Source organism: Sorex fumeus, unplaced genomic scaffold (genome assembly GCF_029834395.1).
Source record: "Sorex fumeus unplaced genomic scaffold, SorFum_2.1 ptg000045l, whole genome shotgun sequence".
NCBI classification, from domain to species: domain Eukaryota; kingdom Metazoa; phylum Chordata; class Mammalia; order Eulipotyphla; family Soricidae; genus Sorex; species Sorex fumeus.
The window spans coordinates 3930257-3953075 of NW_026606102.1; the positions used below are offsets into that span (position 1 = coordinate 3930257).

The following is a 22819-nucleotide window of genomic DNA, read 5'->3' on the forward strand; positions in this document are numbered from 1 at the left end:
ATCCTATCAGCTGTACCACCTCTCAAACCACCAGATTTTTTGTTTTTTTGCTTTTTGGGTCACGCCCGGAGATGCTCAGGGGTTACTCCTGGCTCTGCACTCAGGAATCACTCCTGGCGGTGCTCAGGGGACCATATGGGATGCTGGGATTCGAACCTGGGTTGGCTGCATGCAAGGCAAACGCCCTACCTGCTGTGCTATCGCTCCAGCCCAAACCACCAGATTTTTAAGAAATATGCTTCTAATATTATCAAAATAGTTCAATTTCTGTACTCAGTTATTAGCCTGGATGAAGCCGACTCAAGTGTTCAGTGCAAGCAGACACCCTGTTTATCACTCTCTCAAGGCAACAGACGTCCAAGTCTTTGATATATTTTGGCAAAGCCAAACTGTTTGGGGGATTTGGGGGATTTTTATAAGTAGTGAAAGTCAATATATAATAATGCAGCAGATAAAAAAAAAGGCTATCACCCCCACATTCAGTCTATTGTTATTTATTATGTACATTTCCCTCAGCATAAGTCAATTTAAGACTTGTGAGCACAGATGTCCAAAGTATTTTAATCTATTGTTATAAATCCTAAGTTACCAAAATGAGAATTTAAAAAGTATTTTAGAGGCTATGGAAATAGTGCAGTGGATAGAATGCTTACCTTGCATGCAGCCAACCTGGGTTAGATTCCCAGCACTACATCAGAATTGATCCCTGAGCACCACTGGGTATTAATCCCAGCACCACCCAAAACCAAAACCAAAAACAAAATTTAAGGTAAATAGTTGATGGAGGGACTGGAACAATAGCACAGCGGATAGGGCGTTTGCCTTGCGCGTGGCCGACCCGGGTTCTATTCCCAGCATTCCATATGGTCCCCTGAGCACCCCCAGGAGTAACTCCTGAGTGCAGAGCCAGGAGTAACCCCCGTGCATCGCCAGGTGTGACCCAAAAAGCAAAAAAAAAAAAGTTGATGGAACCTTTAAAAACATTAATATAGTCTAAGCAAATACTGAAAGATAAGTTTTGGAGTTCCTTAAGAATACAGTGGCACAATAGCTTAATGTTTCTTTGTTCAAACTTTACTAAGGTAGTGGGATGATTTACAATGTAATTCTAATTCCAGTTTTTCTGGTTTATTAATTTTCAGCAAATAAGGCATAATACTTAAATAAAAAAATTTACCTAAAGAAAGTTGATCTTTAGAAACAATGTTTTCTAAACTGCTTTTGAAAACAGTTAAGTAGGCAGCTCTACAATTCTTGTAAAATATCTCCTCTTCAGTGGGTGGGCATTTTTTGGTTCGAGCAGTTTCTGTTTTCTGGCTGGAGAAAGATGTATCGCTTCCTGGATTGATGGCCATTCTATTAAAAAAATAGAAAATTTGTTTTAGTGATGGTAATCCCTTAAAATACAAATGTTTATTTGGGTTTCAAAAGGAGTGGGGGAGGAGGTGGAAGGTGGTGGTCAAGACAGCAAAGTGTTTATAGATGGGACAAAAAGCTGAATATTATAATATGCACATGGTTGTGTTAGCATGCCTTAGGCAGATAAAATTATATATATATATACACACACATATATGATATATGAGATTGAGCCAAAAAAAAGAAAATCAAAACAAGATATAATAAAAGAATCACAGGGCAAGAAAAATGTCACACTCTTTTTTGTTGTTGGTTTTTGGGCCATATCCTGAGGCACTCAGGGCTTACTCTGGCTCTGCAGTCAGGAATCATTCCAGCGGGGCTTGGGGGACCATAAGGGGTGCCAGGGATACCAACTCGGACAGGCTGTATTCAAAGCAAATGCCCTACCTGCCGTATATCCCAGGACCCCAGAAAATTTTGCACTTACTCTTTCAACTTGCCCGCACGGAAAAGCCTGGCAAGCTACCCATGACATATTCAATATACCAGAAAAAAGTAACAACAAGTCTCACAATTTGTTGTGAGATGTTACTGGTGCCTGCTCAAGCAAATTGATGAACAACGGGAGGACGGTGCTATTGTGCTACTCTTTCAAAATAAGGGGCTGGAAAACCAACTCAGTTGGTAAGACTTGCATGCAGCTCCCCTGAGTTCCATCCCCAGCACCGAATACCAAATACTCACAGTCCCTTCAACGCTGCCTGGAGTGATAACTGAGCTCAGAGCCAGGAGCAAGCCTTGATCTCAGCCAGGTATGACCCCAAAACAACAACAAAAATAAATAAAAATTAAAGTGAGGACAGTTGATCCACCTGGTTGAGTTGTTTCAGGATTATATAAACTAACACCAATGAAGTTGAAAACTACAGCACAGTGCCTGGCACATAGCCAGTGAGCAGCTGCAGGGAGGCAACAGAGAAGTGTGGGTTTACCTAGAACCTGCCTGGCAATGAGCATGCCCCATCCAGCCACAATCCACAAGGTCATACCACTGCCATATCCTGAAGGAAATCCCTCATTTTTTTTTTTTTTGCTTTTTTGGTCACACCCAGCATCCCTCAGGGGTTACTCCTGGCTCATGCACTCAGGAATTACTCCTGGCGGTGCTCGGGGGACCATATGGGATACAGGAAATTGAACCCAGGTCGGTCGCGTGCAAGGCAAACACCCTACCTGCTGTACTATCACTCCAGCCCCCAAAGTCCCTCATTTTCAATGGCAGGATTTGGGGGGAAGGGTGCATACCCAGCTGTGCTCAGGGCTTACTCCTGGCTCCGCACTCATGCACTCAGGAATTACTTCCGGCAGTGCTCAAGGATCCAACCCAGGTCGCTCTTGTGCAAGGCAAGTGCCTTACCCACTGTTCTATCCCTCAGGCCCAATGGCTTTACTTTTAAAAATCCTACTTCTGGAAATTATCATGAGCTCTCTCCGCTAGGCAGTTGCTAGGATTAGTATTTTGGATGACCTAGCACCTCTGCTCAAAAATGCTTTCAAGAACGGCCAAACTACCTGACGGCATCCTACATGCACAGACTAGGTACTGCTTGTCTGGTTTGGGGGGGTGACAGAGATGTCACTATGCCACCCGGTGTAAGTCAGGAGCCAAACACGGCATATTTCAGTACATTTCTCCCTTCTTAAGGGAGTGTGAAGGCTCTTGAATGACAGCGAGGTTAAGTCCCTAAATCGTGCTGGGGCAAAAAGCCTCCGACATTATTTCACTCTGCTTGGACTTCTAAAATACACCCCCAGTCAACGAATGGAGTGTTTCAAGTTCACCAAGACCAGGACTCCCTGGCGACTTGCTCTGATGGCCTAAATCACTCGCACCTCCTTGCATTATAGAGTCTTCGACACCGGGGAAGGAAAGATCCTCATCACTTAGCACGGGCCAAGTGCCCTATTTATAAGACACGGGCCGCCTGCCTGACACTTTCCTATTACACCGACTTTGAAGGACCCCACGGGGACACGGAGTCACAGTCTGCTTCCTGCAAATTGGAATCGCTGCAATTAAGCCCCCGAACTTCCAACCCCTCGGCTTGCACGCACATCCTCACACACGCGCAAGAAAACTGGTCCTGATCAGGGAACCAGAAGGCTCGTTTTGCAACAAGTAATTTTCAAATGTGCATTTTTTTTAAAGGATGGTCCTCAAATGGCTTTATGCAAAACAGATAAAAATAGATACCCCACCCGCCTCTTGCAGAAATATTGCAAAATTCAATTCCTTCCCTTTCGGAGATCAAGACAACAACCGCACCATAAATTAAGAATATAATTGCACGCCCCCCAACTCCCCAGGCTCCAGGCTGGCGGGGGGTGGCGAGATGCAGGGGGGAAATCTTCATTTAAAACTCCAGCCCTACACCAAGACAGCGGTGGGGAGAGTACGAGGGGGTGAACGGCTCCATAAATAACCAGCTACACAGTAGCAAGAAAGATAAACTGTGAGTGAGCCAGTGCCTCGGGCTTCTAGGTGGCCAGGCGGAAACCGCGCTGTGCGGGCACCGCGGGTCCCCGGGAGAGGCGCGCGCCGCTGCGGGCGAGCATCCTCCGGCGAGCACCCTCGGACACCCGCCCCGACAGGTACCGTTTACTGGTGCAGCCCGGACGGCGGGCGGCCTGGCAGCGGAGGCGAACAATCAGGCGGGAGGAGATGAGTCAGGGGGCGAGGGGACCCCGCACTCAGCGGTTTGCTACCTAATTCCAGCTCCTGGACCCGGCGGCGCGACCAGTTCTGCCCCAGGGAGCCGGCGGTCCAGCTCACCGCCGCCCGACAGCCCCGGGCCCCGCATCCATCACCATGGCAACCGCGCCTCTCCATCCCCGGAAGTCCGAGTGGAGCACCGGCCCAAACAGTCCGGCCAGAAATGTTGAGCGCGTCGAGCCAGAGCCGACGAGGCGCTCGGTTGCTCCTCTTGGTTGTCATCAGGCTGTTTTTTTTCGGCTAGGTTTGTGTGTGATGGTCCTGGGTCTCCCCCAAGGGAGGCTGAATGCGTCCCTGGGCGTGGATCCCGCTTCCACACCTTTCCTTTGCCCGCAGCCCCTCGGCTCCAGGTTGCGTGGACTTTGTTTCCGGCGGGCCGCGTAGAGTGTAGCACAGCGCTGCCCGCGCTTTTCGGATTTCCGCGTTTTTCCTAGCAAGTATCTCTGTTTTCGGAGCATCTTGCTCTGCGGGTCTTCGCCGGCAACTGGGTGTGCTCTCTTGGGCCTCAAAATGCCGTAAGTCTCTCCTCCCCAGCTATCGTCGGTGCTTGGGCCCCTCTGGGAGCCTATTTTGTCACCCAGTCTCCTTTTTTGTTGAATATAATAAGCCTGTCTCCTCTTTGAACTATTGCGATGCTTGGTACCTGCAACCCACCGGTGTGACTTTGACATCAGGACTCAGCCCCTAGTCCTGGGCCACTTAATTTCTCACTCTGGTGGATGGAGGTGGGGTAGGGGCTTTGTGAGCGATGCTGACAGTAGGTGCAAAACTGGATTGATGTGCTGAGAGTGGATCAAAGGAGATGGGAAGGCGCTTTGTCATGTGATGAAATTTTGTAGTGCCTTCCTTAGGAAGGCGAGATCATGCTAATGTGGAAGCACTGTGGAGTGGTGGGTCTCTCGAGACCCGAATTCCAGCTCCTAAAAAATTTTTTTTATAATGACACTTGATTTACCAAATTGCTCATACTGCAGTTGTTTCAGGCATTAAATATTCCAACACCAATCCCACCAGCGGTGTCACCTTCCCTCTGCCAATGTCCCCAGTTTCCCACCCACCACCCCTGCGTGCACCCTTGTAGGTGCAGATACATTTACTTCTTGTTTGTTGCAACACAAAGACAAATGTGATGATCAGATCTTAGATCAGTAAGAGTCCATTTGTGGTGATTGCTGTGTTTCACACTGATGTTACTAAAGTCATTGTCAGAGGGTCTACTGTGCTGTTTAGCGCTGGTTGAGCCTTCTGTGTTACTGTGTAGTCTCCTTCAGCTTGGTGGTCTTCTGTGCAATTCTTTAATCAGATTTGCTATGATCCTACCGGGCTTACAATACTATGAAGTTTTGAGGGGTCATAAGCCACCGTGTGGACTGCTGTAGGTCTAGAACAGTTTGGCAGTTTGGTGAGGTTCAGTTGAGTGGAACTGTTTCTATGTCAGAAAGTCTCAGGTATGGCTGTGGTCTGCTATGTCTTCAGGCAGGGATGCTTCTCTACCAGCCAGGTGGCCGGGTCAGGGGTCGGAGCTGCTGGGTTTTTCCATAGTGGGTGGGGAGATTTGGCCCGCCCCCATTCCAAGAATACCCCTATAGTTTACAGTCCTTAGACTGAGATCATCTGGGAAGATTCAGTTGATTGTCTTTTTTTTTTTAGAGTAGATTTGAGGCTGTGCCCTTTCTGTGTTGACAGATGTCAGGTATGGCTGTGGGCTGCTGTGCCTTCAGGCAGAAAGGGGAGTCTACCTACCCTCATCCCAAGAAGGCCTCAGAGTTCACAGTCCAGGTCAGACTGTGAAGATTCAGTGGTATCATGTTCTTTTAAAAATGTGATGTTGGGGGACTGGAGCAATAGCACAGCAGGTAGGGCATTTGCCTTGCACACAGCTGACCTGGGTTCAATTCCCAGTATTTTATATGGTCCCCTGAGCACCACCAGGAGTAATTCCTAGAAATGTGATGCTGAACCATTTTCGCTACTGGCAAGATGGCTGGCACTGAATCCCAACTCTTTTTTTTTTCTTTTTGGGTCACACCCAGCGATGCACAGGGGTTACTTCTGGCTCATGCACTCAGGAATTACTCCTGGCGGTGCTCAGGGGACCATATGGGATGCTGGGAATCGAATTTGGGTAGGCCTTGTGCAAGGCAAATGCCCTACCTGCTGTGCTATCGCTCCAGCCCCCTGAATCCCAACTCTTAAGCAAGGCATCTTAGACAGTTACATTAGGAACTGCTTAGTGGTGGGGAATCACTGAACTCTGGATTTCTGACATCTTATTGCTACCCTATAGAAATTTCAAAGACCGGTAAAAAAATGTGTTGGGGAGGAAGGAGTGAGATAATATTGATATAGCAACACCAGGACCATCATCAGATCCCTGTCTGCCGATGTTCTCTTACATCTTTTCCTTTACAAAGCTACCTGCTTTCACTTGCTCAGTTTTCCTTCCTAACTAGTATGGCTCAAGTCATACTAATTAACCCAGGGAAATCCATCTCCTCCTGTGGGAATTAATTTTATTTTGTCTTATTCAATTTATAAATTGAACTAAGGTTATAAGCTTGGTCTAGTATTCTTGTTGAAGAAAACTGTCTATGCCAGTAATTCTGTGGGGTCCATTCTCGGGGTGTATTCAGCAGTAGGGCACTAATTTTGCAGCACAAGGCTCTGGATGCCATGTTAGAGACCTCTAGATGCCTAAAAACTTTGGGTGAGCCCTGCTGAGAGCTTCATCCTTCTTCCCCTCACTTGGCCAAGCAGAGCCAGGAGTAACCCCTGAGCATCGCCGCATGTGGCCCCCAAAGAAAAACAAGGATAAGCAAATGCTTAAGGAGTTCATTACCTACTAACCACTTTTTTTCAAGAAATGTTCAAAAACATACTTACTTAAACCTGAAAGAAATGACTGCTAATAAAAAATACCTGAAGAAGGAGAAAAACACTAGAAAAGATAATTGTATAGTAAAAGTAGTGGATAAATCACAAAGCAAACTTGAAGACTTTTAAAAGAGACAAGTAGAAAAATTAAAGTTATAATAAAGTACATATGACATAAAAGTGTAAGTGAGACACCAGAGATATAGAAGGTAGGGAGAGCGAGTGAAAAATAGATAGTCTGGGAGAGGCCGGAGATTTTAAAGCAGGTAGAGTGCTTGCCTTGCATGCATCCAACCTGGGGTCAATCCCTGGCATCCAGTATGATCTGAGCACTACCGGGAGTAATTCCTAAGTACAGAGCCAGGAGTAACTCCTGAGTGTCATTGGGTGTGGCCCACAAACAAAAAATGTAGTTTGGAAATATGTTTAAAGTTGTAGTTAACCACAACAGAGTGTTAAACATATTTGATTTCTCAAGTGAAATAAGTCTGACAGACATCTATTCTGATACCACTTTTATATGGAATTCAAAATACACAAACTCATGGGAACAATAGAACAGGTTGTCATGCATGAGGGAAATTAAAGAAAGGTGCTCAAAGGAATAAACTTTCCGTTTCACAATAAATAGGTTCTAGGAATGTTAGGTACATACAATGAACAATCATAAACATAAGTGATATCTTACTTTTGCATGCTTTTTACTGAATCACAGAGAGGAAATGCACACGTGCTCTAAGGTCCTTAGTGCAGTCTCCGGACAGAGTTAGGGAAAAACTTCTTCAACATGTTTTTGCATGTTGAACTTGTTTTTGCATGTTTTTTACACTTTTTTCCAACATGTTTTTTGCAAGAGTAGGGCCGCCATCTGTTAAATTTGTGTATTGTAAAGCAATACATACTAAAAAGTATTGGGGCTGGAGTGATAGTACAGCGGGTAGGGTGTTTGCCTTGCACACGGCTGACCCGGGTTTGATTCCCAGCATCCCATATGGTCCCCCAAGCACCTCCAGGAGTAGTTCCTGAATGAAGAGACAGGAGTAACCCCTGTGCATTGCTGGGTGTGACACAAAAAGCAAAAAACAAACAAACAAAAAGTACGTAAAGTATCACTCATTTGCCATACTTAATACTAATGGAACTATTTGAATCCTTTTAATAGAAACTTCTTTTTCTTGTTTTTTTTTTTCTTTCTGGGGGAGCCATACCTGGCAGTGCTCGGACTTGGGGTACTATTTAAGGTGCGGGGATTGAACCCAGGTCAACCACATGCAAGGCAAGCACCCTGCACACTGTAGTATCTCTCTGGCCCTTCAGTGGAAACTTCTGTGGCCACATCTCAAGGGCTACTCCCTTCTTCATGCTCACGGGACCATATGCAGTGCCAGGGATTGAATTTGGGCCTTCTGCATGCAAAGCTTGCGCTCTAACCCCCTATTTCCCTGTCCCCTAGACTTAGATCCATTTATGTATGATATTGATAAGGTAAAGGTAAAGGCCCTCCCGTTGATCGTCGATTTGCTCGAGCGGGCCCAGTAACGTCTCCATTGGAGACTTTGTTGTTACTGTGTCTGGCATATCGAATACTCTCGGTAGCTTGCCGGGCTCTCCGAGAGGGGCGGAGGAATCGAACGTGGGTCGGCCATGTTGGCCGCTTGTAAGGCAAACGCCCTACCGCTGTGCTAGATATGCACGTATTTAGGCTTCTGGCAGAAAGAATATTAATGAATATTAATGTTTATTATAGAATACCCACTGAGTAATCATCTTAGGGCATTTCTTCTTTTATTTGACCATAGGAACATCTTAACTCCGTGCATTTACTTAGGATCAATATTTGTTTTTCTTAATTTTTGGAAGAATTCTTCAACTAATAGTTATCTCTTGACATGGAAGTTTTTGATATAAAATACCCGAGTTGCATGGTAGTTGGTCAGGATTTTGACAGATTTCTTCATGGGGACTAGTTGCCTGAGACAACTCTATTTAGGTGCTCTCCTATTGATGTTGTATTTTTGCATGCAGTGATGCTTCCCACTTAGGATAGTGAGTTACTCTCTGTCCTGTAGGAGTGTTGAACACAAAGGTTTATAAGGCTTGACTGAAAGGAAGAATGGGAAAACAGCATAGGAAATCTTTCCCCCTTGAGCATTCCCATACATAGAATGAAAAACAAAAAATTTCAGATACCTCACTTTGCACCTAAGAAGTTACATAGCAGTGTAATTTACCCGTTGCCTTTCATCAGAGAGCTTCCAAGTTTCTCACAAGCTAACTAGAAATCCTCTAAACACTGTTATATGAAGTTGTAGCCAGCAGTATTATAATCTTGATCATAGAGAAAATGGGAACTCTGACATTCTAGATGTTTTTTTGCTTTTTGGGTCACACCCGGCGATGCCCAGGGGTTACTCCTGGCTCATGCACTCAGGAATTGCTCCTGGTGGTGTTCGGGGGACCATATGGGATGCTGGGAATCGAACCTGTGTCAGCCATGTTGGCTGCGTGCAAGGCAAAAGCCCTACCCGCTGTGCTATCACTCCAGCCCCGGGTTTTTGTTTTTTTGTTTTTGGTCCACACCTGTGCCCAGGGGTTACTCCTGGCTCTGCACTCAGGTATCATTTCTTTCGGGGAACTGCATGGGATATGGTTTGGGGAACCGCATGGGATGCCAGGGATCGAGCCCTGGTCAGCAGTGTGCAAGGCAAGCACTCTACCCATTGTGCTATCTCTCTGGCCCCTATTAGCAGGTTTCTAAAGCTTATGCATATTATATGATTTGCCCAACCTTAGGGGAAGAACTTGGCATAGCATTAAGCTCCTGGAGTTTTATCTGCTTTTCGAAGTTTATTCCCCCACCCCCACAACACACATACTCTCATCTTGGTTCTGCTATTAAAAATTGTATTTTGAAAAGTTATATTTATGTCATAAAAGTTATAGTTATGTTTACATAAGGACATCATGTCACATAATTTTGTCAGCTTTTGCGCTGTAGTTCCTGTTCTTAATTTGGAATCAAATGATGATGGTTACTGCTGTTATTAATGTTATCATTGGGCCCATCCATTTGTTCTGTGCTGATGACTCAGTGACTCCTGTCCAGGAAACTGTCATGTACTAAGTTAAACAAAGTATGGGACATGCATGCCTCGCATGTGAGAACCCAGCCAGACTGAGTTTCAGCCCTGAAAAAATAAAGCTGAATTGATTTTAAAATTAAGAGTAGTTTAAAATTCATAGAGCAATATAAGTAACATCTATGGTTATTTTCTGTTCCTGTTGTTATACTTTTATAAATTCTCATCAGCAATAATGCTGATAGCACTGAAAATTTTTATACCAGTGCACACTGCTTAGGAGGCTTCTCTCATGCAGAATGAGATGTGGGATTAAGGACCAGAGTGGCGGCTCAAAGGGCCAGTGTATACGCTTTCCGTGCTTGGGGCCAGGGTGGTTACAGGTACTGTGGCCCCGCCACCCCTCCGAAACAAGCACTGACCTGGGAGTTGCCTCTGCAACCCCTGGGTGTGGCCCCCCAACAAACAAAAAGATGTGGCATGTAATGAATGTATGTTTGAAACTTAATGTTGCTTCAGTAAATATATACACACATATGTCCATATGCACATACGTTTGAAACTTTTATATATATATGAAAGATAAATACGAAACTTGGATTATCTGCCATTTTAATTTATATAAGTCTCCTTTATTGAGAATTCACGTTAAGTTGATTTCAGGTGGACTTCTGCAAGATAAAACTAATTATTTAAATTTTTTAAAATTTTATAAAGTAATTCACAATATTCCATTTAATATTCAAACACCAATCCCACCACCATTACACCTTCCCACCACAGCATTTCGGGTGTTTCAATTCTGAACCCAAATCCCTGCCCCAAAGTAGAACCAAAATAATATATTTTGTGTTGTTTGTTATGAAAAACCATTGAAAATGCTACAAAAGAGTATCTTCACAGGAAAGAGTGTGGAGATTATTGTATTGCACCTAGAGGCCATTACGCCCTTCTATAAGAGATCACTAATATGTTCAATAAAACTAATTCTTTAAATGGTTTAATTAATCTCAGGGAAAAATACTCTCTGATAGGCTAACAGATGTAAAAAGTCAATGAGCCCTTTTTAACTTGGTCAGATTTTTATATCAGCAGCTTAGAAATTTTTGTAAATTGTTCATTAAATTTTTATTTTTTTCCCCTTGCTCCTGTCATCTGTCTTAAAGTCACTGTTCAATTATTTTTTAGGATCTATAAATATTTTTTCTTCAGTAATTTTTTCTTCTACTTTTTGCTTGAGCTCAGATTCTCGAATACTTTTAAATAACTCAATTTCTATTTCTTAGTGATCAAGAAAATACTTTTAGTACTGCCTTTGTCTCTGGAAAAACTGACTCTAATTTATATCGACCTTTTTCTCCTTTGAACATTTAGCCTGCATTCAATAAAATGTTGATGACTGCTCTTTAGAAGACAGCTGTATGAAATAAAGTATTGTAAATATTCGGCTTTCCTTTCTAAGCGTTGCCACCAACAGCTGGGCATCGAGTTTAGCACAACAGATTTTGCACAGAGAGAGGCTCGCGTGTTCCTGAATCAGTTCAGTGAAGGAGACAAAAAATAGTTTCTTGTGGATTGGGGACTTATAAAGGCATAGAGCATCTGTTCCTGCATTAAGTCATAGTCTGGTAGCATTGAATCATGTTTAAAGCTAGAATAGTGTGTAAAACTTTTTCACCTTGCTTACTTAGATACTTGCCTTTATTTTAACCCTCCATGCGTTATTTCTGTGCAAAATAATACACTTTCAATTTCACCAGCAGTATAGCAAATACTTTGTTTATATATGTGGTTTTATTGGTACTATTTTAATTTGGGGGTTATTTAATTTGGGGGGGGGGTTTCACACCGTAACCTGGCAGTGTTTTCTAAGGGGTCCTTCCACTTCAGTGCTTAGGGGTCACTTCTGGCAGTGCTCTAGGAATCATGTGGTCCTAGATGTCAAACTCAGGCCTCCAGCTTGCAAAGCATGTGCTCTCACCCTTTGAGCCTTCTTCCGGGCCCTGGTGCTATTTCAAAACACACAGAACCAGCACTGAGCTGCTAACCCAGCTGACCAAGTGCTGCTGGGAGTTGACTGGGCTCCCTGCTGGTGAGATCCAGGGAAAGAAAAGGGGAAGGAAAGAAGCTTAGAAACTCTGTTCAATATGTTACCTGTAAATATTTGGCTACTTAAAGCATATAAACTCTGAAATTTCTTTTAAATATTTTCTTTGCAGTGTTAAAAGATCACTGAAATTGGATCTGTTAGGAGAAAATGTAAGTACTTATAAGTGTATAATTGCATAGAGATTGCTATTGATTCACCTTTTGTAAGTTAAGCTTATCAGAAATAATACACTATTTCCTGCTTATAAAAGAGTTATTTATCTTTCAGTATCTGAATTTCAAACCATAATGCCCCCGTAGAAAGGGGGGGAGCAGAGAGAGAAGGAGAAGAATGTCTCCCAGAGTGGCAGGTGGGAGGAAGGAGTGGGGATGGGAGGGGAATCTGGGGACATCGGTGATGGGAAGTGTAGACTGGTGAAGTTGGAACATTATATGACTGAAACCCAATCATGAACAACTTTGTAACTATCTCACTGTGATTCAATAAGTTAATTTTTTAAAGTTTTTTATAAGTGAAATATATAAACGTTTGTAACCAACTCGAGGGTCTTGATTTCATAATTTAAAAAGAAATTATGTAGAAATAATTTGGGAGAAGTCAACTCTGTAGAAAACAATTTCTGCCACTTAACTGTACACACACAAAAAAAGGAACAAAAGCATTGCTTTAATCTTTATTGTACAATCTGCTAAATTGAAATACAAACATTAACAGTACATTTATATCCAAAATGTAATTACCTCCCTCAGCTATTCTGGCATGATTAAACAATAAAATGAAAACACTGCAATAAATTTCACTGTGGTTGTCATGGTAAAAATAGAACTGTACTCTTGCTATTATTTTTTTTATATATAAATTTAGTCATAACACATTCCCAACACCAGCCTATCATGACATATGTTAGTTTATTATTGTTTCATACCAACTATGGATCTAGGTACAAACACTGATACCAAGATACTTATAGCCTCAGTAATCCTGAGTACAATTGAATTGGTGAGAATGTAAATTAAAACAAATAACTAGTCAGTAGATTGGCTCTTACAAAATTCCATAAGAGAATGCCATTATTGAGCTTTATGAATTTTTCTTTTGGCAACTCACAGGTATTTAACACTTTACCATTTTAAGAATTTCTCATGTTTTTTTTAAAAAAAATTTAAACAAAGGTGACAAAATACTGCAGTGCCACTGAAAAAATCATTAGCGCTGCAATTAGCAATTTAGAGTACCATTATCCAACTTGTTTTGTACTGAATGCAGCTGTGACTGTAATTCTGCATCTGTTTCTTTGGTCAGAATGGTATTTTAGTAGATGAGTAGTCCAGCTTGAAATGAAATACTGTTCTCTCCTGCCTAAAAACTGTTCTTTGGGAGATTGTAACAGCATTTGAATGAAAAAGAATGGCCGTGGAGGAATTCATCCTTTTCATAAAGTGCCATTGTCCTCATGGCAAATTTCTATCCGTTTTTTTTTTCTTCACAATAAGATGTTTCAAGGTAGCCAGTGCCATAGCTAGTATTCTGTACTGGAAAAATGCATTATTATGTTAGACCCAATTCTGTATCTTGGGGGCTTTTAGGGGGAAGTGAGGGAGGGGGTGGTTTCGGGGGGAATGGTTTGGCCATGCATTTCAGTGCTGGAGAGGTGACTCCCCATGGTACTCAAGGGAACGTGTGGTGAGAGGGTCAGACCTGGGCTCCTGCATGCAAAACATACGCTGCAGCCCCTTGAGCTCTGATGCTGGCCCGTCTCTGTAGCTTTAAACCAACTGACTTGGTACCATGTGGTGGCCCCTTGCCGAAAGCCAGGTTCCAAACCAACGATCCTGGGCCTTTCTTCAGTATTTCTCTTACTTCCTGATATTTTTCAACTTTCATATTTGTTCGTAGCCCTATTTCCACATCTTAGACTTGTTTGCTTTATCCTGGATGTAAATCTGGAGTTTCTCTCCTAAGCTCCATCCATGTTTTCATTAACTCCCGATAACAACCTAGCCCTAAATCAACCAGACTCCCCAGAATAGATCAACAGCCAGGAGTTTCACTGAGACTGCAATATCCCAAACAAAGGAAAATCAGACAATCAATCCACATACTTGTAACTTCTAAAAGAACATAATTGCTATGATGCTGTAGGGGAACTGCTAATAACTGGCTGTTTGGCCTAACCAATATGATGATCCTGACATGCCAGTTGGCTGAAGTGGAGTCTGTTTGTCTTTGCCTACAGCTCTTTCTCCCGGGGATCATTGTGACTCTCAGCTCCCAGTGTTCCAAGTGCAACCTCTAAGCCTTCCTAGATATGAAAGCTTCCTGATGCCATGAATGTCATTTTTCGCTCTCTTTTTTAATTGAATCACCATGAGATACAGTTACAAAGCTTTCATGTTTGAGTTTCAGTCATACAGTGATTGAACACCCATCCCTCCACCAGTGCACATTTTCCACCACCAATGTCCCCAGTATCCATCCCCCATCCCACCCCTCCCCCGGCCTCTATGGCAGTTTCCCTCTTATTCTCTCTACTTTCGGGCATTATGGTTTGCAATACAGATACTGAGAGGCCATCATATTTGTCCCTTTATCTACTTTCAGCACACATCTCCTATCCTGAGCAATCCCTCCAACCGTCATTGACTAAGTGATCCCTTCTCTGTCCCAGCTGCCTTCTTCCCCAGCTCATAATGCAGGCTTCCAGCTGTGGAGTAATTTTCCTGCCCCTGTCTCTACTGTCCTTGAGTGTTAGTCTCTTATGTTATTTTATATGCTACAGATGAGTGCAGTCTTTCTATGTCTGTCCCTCTCTTTCTGACTCATTTCACTTAGCATGATACTCTCCATGTCCATCCACTTATAAGCAAATTTCACGACTTCATCTTTCCCAACAGCTGCATAGTATTCCATTGTGTAGATGTACCAAAGTTTCTTTAACCAGTTGTCTGTTTTCGGGTATAAATGTCATTTTCCTTTTGGTTTCCTTTAGGTTGGGAAGCAGAGGTATAGTGTATTTTGGGGTATTGTTTTTATTAGCATAGACAGTTGTCAGAACTCATGCTGAATAGTTTAGATCTGTGCATTTTAATTGTATGTAAACCACACTTCAGTGAATAGAAGTAATGTTTGAGGTAAAATTAATATTCTAAAAATATGAACTCAGGCAGCTGATGTCGCCTCACAGGTACTGATGGCACCGTCAGACTTTCAGATACCCCAAAATTGCTGCTGTGCCTTTGGCAAGACCCCAAAAACTTGGGGCAAAATTTACCAAGAAAGTAAACGGCCAAAAGTTAGGTATGTAGGAGACAAACCACCTTCGTCTCAGCTATATAATTGGAGGAATGGCCTCTCTGGTTCCTGATCAAACTGGTTAATGGCCATGATCCCAGAGACTCAAAAACGAATCTCGAACCCATAGGCTTTTGGCAGAAATGCGTCCTGTTCCTGCAGTAGGTTACTGGTGCTGGGCCACTCCAGGTGGGAATAGGTTTCATGACTTGGCCTGTTCCCCCTGGCAGCCCGGTGACTGCCGTCCTCCAGAGGCCACTGGACAGTCAAGTTTGGGCCTGCAGTGACGAGACACACGGGACCTCACCAGATGGGGGGTGGAACCGACCCTTTCCTCCCCATCCCAACAAGACCCTGAGTCACCGCCTACAAACGGCCTCTCAGACTCCTGATCAAGCAGATTAATGGCCATGATCCCAGAGACTCAGAATCAAATCTTGAAACCCAGTGACTTTTGGCAGAAATGCATCTGGACCGCATACAAGGTGGCCACTGCCTCGGAGCTTATTAGAAGGCCAGGTATGAGCCGGCAGTGACGGGGCAACTGCAGTCTCATGGGAAGGGGGGCAGTACTGGCTCATCCTTCACGCCCTCCCGAGGTCACGAGTTGTCCCCCCACGAACAGCTCTCTGGCACAGCCATGGCTCTAGAGGCAAAAGGACCTAGTCCAGAGCCCGACTGCTTGCAGCAGAAAAGTGAATGGTCCATGCGTTAAACTACGGCGTCATGCCTCCCTGGGAGGGAAAGGGTGTTGCTCTCTTCCGCCTTTTCCCCCCTCAGCAGCAAGGTGGCTACCGCCTCAGAGCTTATAGGAAAGCTAGGTATGAGCCAGTGGTGACGGGGCAACTGCAATCTCATGGGAAGGGGAGCGATACTGGCTCGTTCTTCATGACCTACCGAGGTCACGAGTTGCCCCCCACGAGTGGCTCTCTGGCACAGCCATAACACCAGATACACAGAAACCAATCTCGTAATTATCTAGCTCTTTGTAGAAATCCAAAATCATTATATAACCTTATATGATTTTCATACCAGCTATAGAAAACAAAGTATTTCATAATGCCTTTTCAGCAATTCTGATTGTTGGGGGGGGGGGATTCTGAACTATAATGGTGCATCTTTTGTCAAAATAATGAATGTATTCAATGTAGAGAAAAGTTAAGTAGAAATCATCTGCCTCACAGGCATTGCGAGGGGTAGTAGGAGGGGGGTATATTAGGGTTCTTGGTGTTGAAAAATGAGTACTGGTGAAGGGAAAGGTGTTTGATCATTGTATGACCGAGACTTAAACCTGAAAGCCTTGTGACTTTTCCCCAGTGATTCAATAAATAAATATAAAAAGAAAAAATAAATAAATATGAACTCAGTGAAAGCATGATATGAAACAACCATGGAATATTGCATTGTGGAACATCAAAGAAACGTCAGTGTATAAAATTTCAGCAATGTTTTATTAAAGTTTTCATTCAAGTAAAATTTATTGTGAAATTTACAGACCTTAAGTATACAATTTAGTGATTTTTATCCAGCTTCTATCAATCATGTTTCCTTTCCATCACCAATATGTTGGTCATACTCATTCTGCTTGTACAGGTACTGAAGTAAGTGTGAATGCTTTTGTTGCTTTAAATACCATTAAAATTAACCACAAATCCCCCCAATTTTTCAGAACTATAAAAGCTAGTTGTGACTGTTGATGAAATAGCGATGTAGGACTCCTCTAGGAACCCTGTGCATAAATTATCAAAAGTCTGAGATAACTAATACTTATACTTTTGGGGACTTGTTTCTAAGCAAATTTTCCCACATGGGAAACTTTATTGGTGTCACTACTTTACTTCCCGCCCACCAAATCAATGGCAACCAAGTGAGGATTTTATTACCTCTCTAATAAAAGATGAGGCTTAGGACTTGGTCACCTGGCTCTTTGTTTCTCCTCCCAATTCCAGTGCTGCATCTCTTCATGGCCAGCAGTCTCTAAGGTCTGCAGTTGGACTCAGTGTGTTCAGGCTTCAGCATAATCTTTCACAGTCTCAGCCTTTTCCTGGAGGATTGGCTTAGTCTGGCTCCTATCACGCTGCTTCCCGTTACACCCCTGTGCCAGGGAATCCTTGCCATTTGGTTTTTGGTTTTTGGTTTTGGGGCCACGCCCAGTGGTGCTTAAGGATTAGGTTACTGCTGGCTCTGCATTCAGGAATCGCTCCTAGTGTTCTTGGGGGACCATATGGGATAATGGGGAATCAAACCCGGGTTGGCCGTGTGCAAGCCAAATGCCTTACCCTGTGTACTATCTCTCTGGACCTTCTTGCCTTTCCTGTACTATGCCAGGCTGCTGGCAAACAGTGCTGTGGGTTATAGGGACATTCACCACACTAGTGAGAGCACTCTCTGCACGGAAAAGCTACTCAGATGTTTCCATGTGAATTCCATAATTAGTATAAGGAATACCTAATATCTTTAGTGAGACTTCAGCCACACACTTAACCAAAGTGAGATTATAATTTTCCCCTTTGGGTCCTCCAATCTTTCTTTTGTTTCTGGTTGTCAAATGCCTATAGTATCCAATAGCCTATATTCTAGTAGTTCATAGTAATAGCAGATCTTTTGTATCTCATATTTTATCCTGAAAGAACCCTTAGTTAGTACTTTCTAGATTGTTTATTATAGGTTAAAAAAATCAATGAAATGCAGCCACCTTTTGGTAGAATATGCTTTAAACAAGGTGACAGAGCAAGCTACAATTTGTGAACGATATAGAAGGAGAATGCCATATATATTTGAATTTATGACGACTATATTGATTTCTTCTTTTTTTAAATTTAAGTCAGAAAAATCAGTGCCCAAATTTTAGTTTTGCTAATGTGTAAGGTTTGAACTTCTTACAAAATGTACAGTGATATTTGGGCTGATCAGAGAATTTTAGAACTTGGTATTTTGACCTTTTTTTTTTAGCAGTATTAAATATCTCTAAGGAGACAGTAAGTATTGTAAGCAATTATAAATTATTGTTGAAGTAGTCATGTCTTGACTGATTCTGTTGCCTTATCTTCTGTTTGTGTCCTGAATACTTCCTCTCCTCTAATTATATCTATTCTTCTTTCACTGTGTCCCTTTCTCTCGCCAAGGAGCTGGTAGGTGGTACTCATCATTGCTGAGTGGGAACAGTGCAGAGTTCCCAGTTAGTAGTTTAGTCGCCTCTCAAATCCCAGCCCTAACTTCCCCCTGTGAGAGACTGATGAGTAGGCCGGTCCTTCAATGCTTGGGGGATGACAGAACAGACATTCTTAGCTGGGCTCTCCAGTCACTTCTTGGCATCTTCAGGGTTTAAAAGTTAAAGAACTTGGGGCTAGAGCGATAGCACAGCCGGTAGGGCATTTGCCTTGCATGCGACCAACTTGGCTCGATTCCCAGCATCCCATATGGTCCCCTGAGCACGGCCAGGAGTGATTCCTGAGTGCAGAGCCAGGAGTAACCCCTGTGCAACACTGGGTGTGACCCAAAAAGCCAAAAAAAAAAAAAAAGTGAAAGAACTTCAGGGGAGTAGCTCAGGGTGTGCAGTAGACCCCAAGTTGGATCCCTGACATGGATGCCCACCCCCAGCACTGCCAGGTATGGCATTGATGGCCTCCAGTGCCCCTGGGCCCCAGCAGCCATGGATCAGCACAGCCAAAATAACACTGGGAGACGCCCTCATGTCCCTCTGATCACAGTTTTGTTGGAGAACCAAAAGAAAAAGAAAGAACCACGATGAAACCGGGGAAGAAGCCCAGGGCCAGAGAGAGCAGGAGGCTAAGGCACCTGCCTTGCCGGCCGACTCCCAGTTCCTTCCCCAGCACCCGTGGTTCCCACAGCGTTGCTGGCTCTGCTTGTGAACCCCTTCCCCCTCCTACACTGCCTGGGCCAGCTAATCGCCAGTGTGGCAGGGCCCAAGTAGCACCATATTCTGGGACCTCGCATTCAACCGCTGGCCCTGTTGGCCAGCAACTACAGGAAATGAGCCTGGGCCCCCCCCGAACACTCCCTGGGTGGTTCAAAAAAGAAACAAGGAAGTCAGATTACGCCTTGTATGTCCCAGTAGGCAGATATACCAAAAATGCACCTTTTTCCTGAAGAATATGTAGCAGGGTAGTAAAAAGGGGTAGATTTTAATTTTCCCCCATGTGTAATAAAGGTAGGCATACATTTTTGCTTTTAAACCAACACAAATGACCAACAGAAAGAAAGTACAAAAGGAGCCTCTGTGTTTTTAAGGTGAAGAGGGAAAATTTTTTTTTGTACATACACATATGTGGACACACAAAGATTTATTTTATGAAAGCCAGAAAATTGTTTTCAAGGAGAAATGTATGAGCCACAGTTACAATGTTTAGATATTTGGCAATTGGAAAAATAATTTTTTTGGTGAAAATAGGAAAACAGATTGACATAAATGTACATTAGGGTAGTGGCTTTCATTTCTTGTACATACACAGTGAAATAGTTCTGGGCAATAAATTCTTGGAAAAGTATGCTAGGATTGGATAAATGTCATAGTTTATGACTGAATACATATAAATAGGTGAAAACTCCAGATGGAAAGGTAATAATAACCACCTGATAAAGAGACTTAAACCCTTTCACCCTACACAAAGACTACTTTAGAGTTATAACTTGATAATAAAGTTTGATTTTTTTTCTAAAGATATCGGTTACTTTTGTGGCTACTGTGGATACATAAAATAAAAACGAGATGTCTGTAGGTCCCCAATTCAAAGAAGAATTTATCATTTAAAATCTTAACTGTTAAAAAAAATCTTAACTGTTAAAGGGAATGTTTTATGTTTTAGATTCTGGACCTAATACCAAGGTTATTGGAAAAGGTGACATAGCTACTATTTCTACATGGTACCTTTAAACGTGGGCTGGAGAGATAGCACAGCAGGTAGGGCATTTGCCTTGCATGCGGCCATCCTGGGTTCAATTCCTCTGCCCCTCTCAGAGAGCCTGGCAAGCTACCGAGTATATCACGCCCACATGGCAAAGCCTGGCAAGCTACCCGTGACATATTTGATATGCCAGACACAGTAACAAGTCTCACAATGGAGACGTTACTGGTGCCTGCTCGAGCAAATCGATGAACAATGGGAGGACAGTGCTCTAGTGCAGTGCTACCTTCAAACGAAAGACCACTTGACAGTGGAGAATTATGTCACTATTTTAAGTCCGTTCGCAAGCTGAAGTTAAACTGTAGTGTTGGAAACATGTCATGGGTCTTCAGGACACTCTTCCTTTATCCCCAGAGTCAGCTCTAAGCCATCTGTCTGCTCTAGATTTCAGACTTGGCATGACTTTTGTTTTCACTTATTTCCACCAACGCCCTCTTTCTCACAAGTATTCTTTTTGTGTGATTACTGTCACCCTCTTTGATTTTCCCACGCCTCACAATTCCTGTAGAATCCATACCATCTGAAGACCTCTTCTGCTATTGACGCATCCAGAGTGATGTATTCTTGTTTTGTGTGTGTGCAAATTAGTCTGTGGCAAATGCGGACTGGTAGTAAGCGTTACTGAAAAACAAGTTTAAAGGGAATCAGAAGAGGACCAGCCATGGAGCCTAGCAGTAGAACATTCGTCTAGCATTCGTAAGGCCCCAGGTTCTGTTCCCAGCATGGCAACACCAGGGTCAGGGGAGAGTTTATAAATAGTAATGATAAGTGTCTCGAGTAAGTGAATCATGAATGGGCACCTAATCGAAAAAAATGAAAAGTTCTTGGGAAACGGAAGAAAGGAATTTGGTTCCCAGAATGCACTAAAACCCAAATAGTGTAACCAGTGACTGAGACTCTAGGTGCCATTTAATAGTGGGTGAAGGAGCGAACAAGTGAATATATTTTTAGTAGAGTGCCTTGGCCAGCCTTATTCCACTGTCCCTTTTAAGATACTCATAAACTCACACATTTTTAGTCCTAATGTACAAAATGAAGAAGTGATAATTTATTTCTGATAGCTCATTATGGGCAGGTAATAATGCAAAAATTAACAAAACAGGTCAGCTCCAGTAAGAGATATTATAAGGCCTATGGAATGCAGAGAACCAAGTTGCAGAGAAAATTTGTGTAGGATAGGGCTAATTTTAAAAGGCCTTCTGTATCAGGTTGCCTTGTTGGTTTTGTTACTGCTGTTTTGTTTGTTTGGGGGGCCACACTTGATGGTGCTCGGGACTTATTCCAGACTGTGTTCTCTAGAAACCACTCTCGGGACCTTACGGGATGCTGGGATCAAACCCAGGTTGGCTGTGTGCGAGACAAGCGCCCTATTGTACTTTCTCTTCAGCCCTCTTTGTTGTTTTAATACAAGACTGTTAGAGTTTCCTTAGTCTAGCCCCATAATCAAACCCCAGGCTCAGCTGACAGTGAAAGTTAGAACATTATTGAAAAGTCAGCAATTTTAGCATATTTAGAAAGACCATCTCACTTTTAATGCCAGAGCTTCATAAATGTAAAACCAAGGAGCCAGAGAGGGGTTCAGGTGCTTGCCTTGGATGCTGCCAACCCTGGTTCAATCCCGGCACCACAGCCAGGAGTAACCTCTGGACACCTCATGGAGATGTTCTAATGATTATGGAGTCCTGAAATACCCAAATAATTTGAAAGAATAGTGTATTCTTTAAAGGTGGTAGGTAAATATATTTAAGGTCTGAAGGGAAAGCAGGAAATTGTATTGTCTTGAATTTTGAAAATTTTCAAACGTATTTTTTAACTAAATGAGTATGTATATGTAAGTATTTTTGTTTCAAATTGCTATTTCCAGTCATCTGATCCTTCAGAAACCACGAGGAAGAAAAGTTTCACAACTTACTCTCCAACAACTGGAACTTGTCAAATGAGCCCATTTGCGTCTCCCACAAAACATAAAGACCGGGAGTGCCCAGTTGGGCCATCAAATGGTCAGTAGAATGTTCTTTCCAATTACTATGAGATTTTTCTACTTACTGGTTAAATTAAGATTTTATTTAATAATATATGCACCACGCAGCTGATTTTTCTCTAAATCCTTCAAGAATTCATCAACAAAAGCTTGCGTATTGGTATTACTTTGAACATAAATGTAAACTTTCTAGGCAGTTATTTTAAAATGCCGCTGCAGACTTTGTTCCCTTACTGTCCCATCTATTAAGGAGAAATTATGGCCTGGCTGCCTTCAGCCACTATCAATTATGACGGTCACAGATACGCTTCTTAACAAGCTATCCATCATGTGAATAAATTAAAGGGCACATAATTCAGGTACTGATGCACTACAGCCAAAGACTAATACTTCTAAATGTTATTTTTGTCTATGTTGTCCATT

The 22819-nt window shown here is 42.9% G+C and overlaps 2 protein-coding genes across 4 annotated transcripts in view; one reads left to right on the forward strand and one right to left on the reverse strand.

The window, feature by feature from the left end:
- Positions 1-4237, reverse strand: part of EFCAB7 (EF-hand calcium binding domain 7) — a 48103-nt gene extending 43866 nt beyond the window's left edge. The window contains exons 1-2 of one of the 3 annotated variants that reach the window (XM_056122256.1): positions 4019-4237; positions 1178-1356 (exon numbers count right to left, since the gene is read on the reverse strand). In XM_056122256.1, coding sequence (XP_055978231.1) covers positions 1178-1355 — 178 coding nt within the window. In that variant the 5' untranslated portion in view covers position 1356; positions 4019-4237. The remainder of the gene's footprint in view (positions 1-1177; positions 1357-4018) is intronic. The other 2 variants (XM_056122258.1, XM_056122257.1) reach the window with 2 other exon arrangements.
- Positions 4238-4536: 299 nt separating this feature from the next.
- The window catches only part of ITGB3BP (integrin subunit beta 3 binding protein), a 51216-nt gene continuing 32933 nt past the window's right edge, over positions 4537-22819 (forward strand). Inside the window, exons 1-3 of the mRNA XM_056122260.1 lie at positions 4537-4650; positions 12309-12348; positions 22280-22415. Coding sequence (XP_055978235.1) covers positions 4646-4650; positions 12309-12348; positions 22280-22415 — 181 coding nt within the window. The 5' untranslated portion in view covers positions 4537-4645. The remainder of the gene's footprint in view (positions 4651-12308; positions 12349-22279; positions 22416-22819) is intronic.